General features: G+C 44.2%; 1 protein-coding gene across 1 annotated transcript in view; it reads right to left on the reverse strand.

The window, feature by feature from the left end:
• Nucleotides 1-1,937: 1,937 nt before the first annotated feature.
• Nucleotides 1,938-7,201, reverse strand: part of LOC118965982 (uncharacterized) — a 36,190-nt gene continuing 30,926 nt past the window's right edge. The window contains exons 9-10 of the mRNA XM_036987219.2: nucleotides 5,692-5,774; nucleotides 1,938-3,269 (exon numbers count right to left, since the gene is read on the reverse strand). Of these exons, the coding sequence (XP_036843114.2) occupies nucleotides 2,819-3,269; nucleotides 5,692-5,774 (534 nt within the window). The 3' untranslated portion in view covers nucleotides 1,938-2,818. The remainder of the gene's footprint in view (nucleotides 3,270-5,691; nucleotides 5,775-7,201) is intronic.

Here is a 7,201-nt window from a genome sequence, read left to right on the forward strand (position 1 = left end):
TTTAGAGTCACCAGACTGGCTTTAGAGTCACCAGACTGGCTTTAGAGTCACCAGACTGGTTTTAGAGTCACCAGACTGGCTTTAGAGTCACCAGACTGGTTTTAGAGTCACCAGACTGGCTTTAGAGTCACCAGACTGGCTTTAGAGTCACCAGACTGGTTTTAGAGTCACCAGACTGGTTTTAGAGTCACCAGACTGGCTTTAGAGTCACCAGACTGGCTTTAGAGTCACCAGACTGGCTTTAGAATCACCAGACTGGTTTTAGAGTCACCAGACTGGTTTTAGAGTCACCAGACTGGCTTTAGAGTCACCAGACTGGAGTCACCAGACTGGCTTTAGAGTCACCAGACTGGTTTTAGAGTCACCAGACTGGCTTTAGAGTCACCAGACTGGCTTTAGAGTCACCAGACTGGTTTTAGAGTCACCAGACTGGTTTTAGAGTCACCAGACTGGCTTTAGAGTCACCAGACTGGTTTTAGAGTCACCAGACTGGTTTTAGAGTCACCAGACTGGCTTTAGAGTCACCAGACTGGCTTTAGAGTCACCAGACTGGTTTTAGAGTCACCAGACTGGCTTTAGAGTCACCAGACTGGCTTTAGAGTCACCAGACTGGCTTTAGAGTCACCAGACTGGTTTTAGAGTCACCAGACTGGCTTTAGAGTCACCAGACTGGCTTTAGAGTCGCCAGACTGGCTTTAGATTCACCAGACTGGCTTTAGAGTCACCAGACTGGCTTTAGAGTCACCAGACTGGCTTTAGAGTCACCAGACTGGCTTTAGAGTCACCAGACTGGTTTTAGAGTCACCAGACTGGCTTTAGAGTCACAAGACTGGCTTTAGAGTCACCAGACTGGCTTTAGAGTCACCAGACTGGTTTTAGAGTCACAAGACTGGCTTTAGAGTCACCAGACTGGCTTTAGAGTCACCAGACTGGCTTTAGAGTCACCAGACTGGCTTTAGAGTCACAATACTGGCTTTAGAGTCACCAGACTGGCTTTAGAGTCACCAGACTGGCTTTAGAATCACCAGACTGGCTTTAGAGTCACAAGACTGGCTTTAGAGTCACCAGACTGGCTTTAGAGTCACCAGACTGGCTTTAGAGTCACAAGACTGGCTTTAGAGTCACCAGACTGGCTTTAGAGTCACCAGACTGGCTTTAGAGTCACCAGACTGGCTTTAGAGTCACAATACTGGCTTTAGAGTCACCAGACTGGCTTTAGAGTCACCAGACTGGCTTTAGAGTCACAAGACTGGCTTTAGAGTCACCTTACTCTCTTATCGAGTTGGAATGGGGCGGGTCTTGGGGTTGATATGAGGGATTACTCTATGCTGATAAGCCTGACTATCTGCCCAGGTGGGTATTGATTGGCTTATTAAGAAGAGTCTGTACGCTGAGTGACTATGACGATTGTTAATTTTTGTTGTTTACGACTAAAACTCTTCTAGAACACTCATCGCCTCCCTATATTCCTTCCCAGAACCCTCTTCATTCTAGAACCCTGTGACGTCACAGTTGACCCCAGCACCTGGCAACCTGGCTACAGAAAAGAGTCTAGAGACACAAACACACAGCCTGGTCTCAAATCACACCCTATTTTCCTATGGGCCCTGGTCAGAAGTGATGTAGTACGTAGGAGATAGGGAGCAATTTGGGTACTCACCTACAGTTAACCATCAACTGAAACTTACACAACATCGTCGAGGTCCATAGCCACTTAGAGAGCAGTAGAGACAGAATGTGCCCCCTTGTCAACAATGACCCCCTTGTCAACATTAGTCCGTCTATGTCAATATCTACCCTCTGACGATTGAGTGTGTTCATGTGTGTGTGAGGGAAATGGAGTAAGATACAAAAACACATATATATATTTTTTTTTTTATTTTATTTTTTTTATGAAACGCAAAGCAACTCAAAGTATTTAAATACAAAAACTGTACAAATGTACAAACACTCTTTATTACATCTTTGACCGTACCAAAACCAAGCAGTACAGGAAGGAAGTGAATTATGTCTGTCTGTTCTGATTCTAGAATACTACCAGAGAGGAAGAGCAGTACAGGAAGGAAGTGAATTATGTCTGTCTGTTCTGATTCTAGAATACTACCAGAGAGGAAGAGCAGTACAGGAAGGAAGTGAATTATGTCTGTCTGTTCTGATTCTAGAATACTACCAGAGAGGAAGAGCAGTACAGGAAGGAAGTTAATTATGTCTGTCTGTTCTGATTCTAGAATACTACCAGAGAGGAAGAGCAGTACAGGAAGGAAGTGAATTATGTCTGTCTGTTCTGATTCTAGAATACTACCAGAGAGGAAGAGCAGTACAGGAAGGAAGTGAATTATGTCTGTCTGTTCTGATTCTAGAATACTACCAGAGAGGAAGAGGCTAAGTGAGAGGCTCCACTCCCGTCAAAATCTGACAGAGCGAATATAGCGATAAGCAGACCAAAATGGGGATTTTTTTTTTTTGTATCAAGGTTTATGAGATAGTGTTGTTAATTTGTTAAGTAAGGCTTATTTGATCGAATAGAAGTTTCTTCATGTTTAGGTTGTTACGAAGGTACTGATATAAGTGGATGCTCGAGACACCTCGGCAACTTTAAGAAACACTTTTATATTGGAGTTGTGTCTATTGTTCACAGTTGTATCTGTCCTCTCATTGGCTAGAATATTCCCACCTGATCGTATCTGTCTTCTTATTGGCTAGAATATTCCCATCTCATCTCGCCTCCTCTCGCCTGCCTTTCTGTCTTCGCGACAATGACTCCCATTGTTAGGGCAGAGACAAGACCATCTCGTCATTATATACAGTATCTCTGATGCTAATTCCACAAGATTTGACCTTTCACCCCTCCCCCCATGACTCCGAGCACAGCTTTCACTTCCGGGTCACAGAAGAATACCGCCGCAGGGTCAGAGTTCACCTGAAACGAGTCCCACGAGTGGTGGAGAGAGAGGAGGGGAGCGGGTCCCCTCTGATTAGAGGTGGAGTCATTGACAGTGACACTGTTGCTATTGGTTACGGTATTGGTGTTCGGAACGCTGATGTCACTGATGATGGTGTGAGCACCACCAATATGGTGAATGCTGTTGTTGTTGATGGGGCCTGGGAGATAGGCCCGACTTGAAGCCTGGCAATGGGGTAGATTGGTGCCCAGGTTGGAGGTGAGGTTCTGGGCTGGGTTGAGGCCGAGGCCTGGGTGTCTCCAGTCGTCCTGCTGCTGCCGATGGATCTTCATATGGGCGTTACGACTCTTTATCTTGTAGAACATCCTATGGAGAGAGAGAAAGGGGAGAGAGGGAGAGAAAGAGCAGAGAGAGGGAGAGAAGAGAGAGGGAGAGAGAAGAGAGAGGGAGAAAGAGAGAGGGAGAGAGAAGAGAGAGTAGAGAGAGGGAGAAAGAGAGTGAGAGGGAAAAAAGAGGTTGCAAGAAAGAAAAAGAGATGGATAGATGGATAGATGGATAGATGGATAGATGGAGAGATGGATAGATGGATAGAAGGATAGATGGATAGATGGATAGATGGATAGATGGATAGATGGAAAGATGGATAGATGGAGAGATGGAAAGATGGATAGATGGATAGATGGAGAGATGGAAAGATGGATAGATGGATAGATGGATAGATGGATAGATGGAAAGATGGATAGATGGATAGATGGATAGATGGATAGATGGAAAGATGGAAAGATGGAGAGATGGAAAGATGGATAGATGGATAGATGGATAGATGGAAAGATGGAGAGATGGAAAGATGGAGAGATGGATAGATGGAAAGATGGATAGATGGAAAGATGGATAGATGGATAGATGGATAGATGGATAGATGGATAGATGGAAAGATGGATAGATGGATAGATGGATAGATGGATAGATGGAAAGATGGATAGATGGATAGATGGAAAGATGGACAGATGGATAGATGGATAGATGGATAGATGGATAGATGGAGAGATGGAAAGATGGATAGATGGATAGATGGAGAGATGGAAAGATGGATAGATGGATAGATGGATAGATGGATAGATGGAAAGATGGATAGATGGATAGATGGATAGATGGATAGATGGAAAGATGGAGAGATGGAAAGATGGATAGATGGATAGATGGATAGATGGAAAGATGGAGAGATGGAAAGATGGATAGATGGATAGATGGATAGATGGATAGATGGAAAGATGGAGAGATGGAAAGATGGAGAGATGGATAGATGGAGAGATGGAAAGATGGATAGATGGATAGATGGATAGATGGAAAGATGGAGAGATGGAAAGATGGAGAGATGGAAAGATGGATAGATGGATAGATGGATAGATGGAAAGATGGAGAGATGGAAAGATGGAGAGATGGATAGATGGAAAGATGGATAGATGGAAAGATGGATAGATGGATAGATGGATAGATGGATAGATGGATAGATGGAAAGATGGATAGATGGATAGATGGATAGATGGATAGATGGAAAGATGGATAGATGGATAGATGGAAAGATGGATAGATGGAGAGATGGAAAGATGGATAGATGGAAAGATGGAAAGATGGATAGATGGAGAGATGGAAAGATGGATAGATGGATAGATGGAAAGATGGAAAGATGGATAGATGGATAGATGGATAGATGGAAAGATGGAAAGATGGATAGATGGAGAGATGGAAAGATGGATAGATGGATAGATGGAAAGATGGAAAGATGGATAGATGGATAGATGGAAAGATGGAAAGATGGAGAGATGGAGAGATGGAAAGATGGAAAGATGGATAGATGGATAGATGGAAAGATGGAAAGATGGATAGATGGATAGATGGAAAGATGGAAAGATGGAGAGATGGAAAGATGGATAGATGGATAGATGGAAAGATGGAAAGATGGATAGATGGAGAGATGGAGAGATGGAAAGATGGAAAGATGGATAGATGGATAGATGGAAAGATGGAAAGATGGATAGATGGATAGATGGAAAGATGGAAAGATGGATAGATGGAGAGATGGAAAGATGGATAGATGGATAGATGGAAAGATGGAAAGATGGATAGATGGATAGATGGAAAGATGGAAAGATGGATAGATGGATAGATGGAGAGATGGAAAGATGGATAGATGGATAGATGGAAAGATGGAAAGATGGATAGATGGATAGATGGAAAGATGGAAAGATGGATAGATGGAGAGATGGAAAGATGGATAGATGGATAGATGGAAAGATGGAAAGATGGATAGATGGATAGATGGAAAGATGGAAAGATGGATAGATGGATAGATGGATAGATGGAGAGATGGATAGATGGATAGATGGATAGATGGAGAGATGGATAGATGGATAGATGGATAGATGGAGAGATGGATAGATGGATAGATGGATAGATGGATAGATGGATAGATGGAGAGATGGAAAGATGGATAGATGGATAGATGGATAGATGGAGAGATGGATAGATGGATAGATGGATAGATGGAGAGATGGAAAGATGGATAGATGGATAGATGGAGAGATGGATAGATGGATAGATGGAGAGATGGAAAGATGGATAGATGGATAGATGGAGAGATGGAAAGATGGATAGATGGAGAGATGGAGAGATGGAGAGATGGATAGATGGAGAGATGGATTAGAGAGTTCAAAGTTGTGCCTGCTGACTTGTGTAAAGATGAGATGTACATTGATGTTGATTCTTCAGTCTCATTGGACAAACTCACTTTCCACACTGCTTACAGGGGAAGCTGGTAGCCAATGACGGGGCTGGAACCACTACTTCCATCGGTTTAGGGAGGGACACCACCTGTAAAAGGATATCGGAGTACCATAGAATCTTTTTATTCTTTCTAGAAGGAGACATTCTGACTTTGAGCCTCAATAGAACATGACCCAGCGAATCAGAAAACCCAGCGAATCAGAAGAGCCAGCGAATGAGAAGAGCCAGGGAATCAGAAGAGCCAGCGAATCAGAAGAGCCAGTGAATCAGAAGAGCCAGGGAATCAGAAGAGCCAGTGAATCAGAAGAGCAAGGGAATCAGAAGAGCCAGTGAATCAGAAGAGACAGGGAATCAGAAGAGCCAGTGAATCAGAAGAGACAGGGAATCAGAAGAGCCAGCGAATCAGAAGAGCCAGCAAATCAGAAGAGACAGGGAATCAGAAGAGCCAGCGAATCAGAAGAGACAGGGAATCAGAAGAGGCAGGGAATCAGAAGAGACAGGGAATCAGAAGAGACAGGGAATCAGAAGAGCCAGGGAATCAGAAGAGCCAGTGAATCAGAAGAGCCAGTGAATCAGAAGAGCCAGTGAATCAGAAGAGCCAGCGAATGAGAAGAGCCAGCGAATCAGAAGAGCCAGGGAATCAGAAGAGACAGCGAATCAGAAGAGCCAGGGAATCAGAAGAGCCAGCGAATCAGAAGAGCAAGGGAATCAGAAGAGCCAGCGAATCAGAAGAGCCAGGGAATCAGAAGAGACCGCGAATCAGAAGAGCCAGGGAATCAGAAGAGCCAGCGAATCAGAAGAGCAAGGGAATCAGAAGAGCCAGCGAATCAGAAGTGCCAGGGAATCAGAAGAGCCAGCGAATCAGAAGAGCCAGGGAATCAGAAGGGCCAGCGAATCAGAAGAGCCAAGGAATCAGAAGAGACAGGGAATCAGAAGAGCCAGCGAATCAGAAAACCCAACGAATCAGAAGAGCCAGCGAATCAGAAGAGACAGGGAATCAGAAGAGCTAGCGAATCAGAATCAAATGCCAGCGAATCAAATGGAAACCGTGTAGAAATGATACATTGCTACTATGTTCAGTTTGTCCAGCTTGCTAACAGTCATCAAAATGAAAGCTAAACAGTCAGGGAGAAGAGAAGATTCCAAAAGCAATGGAGTTTTCGATACAGAACTATCCCTAACCCCGATACATATATAATATATAATACATTTTAAGTACGGCCCTCCGGACCTCGGTGAAGACGGGGGCTAAATGAGTTGCATAGATGAGTTTGACAGACAGAGAGACAGAGACAGAGAGAGAGAGAGAGAGACAGAGAGAGAGAGAGAGAGAGAGACAGAGAGACAGAGAGAGAGAGAGAGAGAGAGAGAGAGAGAGACAGCGAGAGAGAGAGAGAGACAGAGAGACAGACAGAGGGAGACAGAGGGAGACAGAGGGAGAGAGAGACAGAGAGACAGAGAGAGAGAGAGGGAGAGAGACAGAGAGACAGGGGGAGAGAGAGACAGAGAGAGAC

The sequence above is a fragment of the Oncorhynchus mykiss genome, chromosome 9, assembly GCF_057628025.1.
Source record: "Oncorhynchus mykiss isolate SJ-2025 chromosome 9, ASM5762802v1, whole genome shotgun sequence".
NCBI classification, from domain to species: Eukaryota; Metazoa; Chordata; class Actinopteri; order Salmoniformes; family Salmonidae; genus Oncorhynchus; species Oncorhynchus mykiss.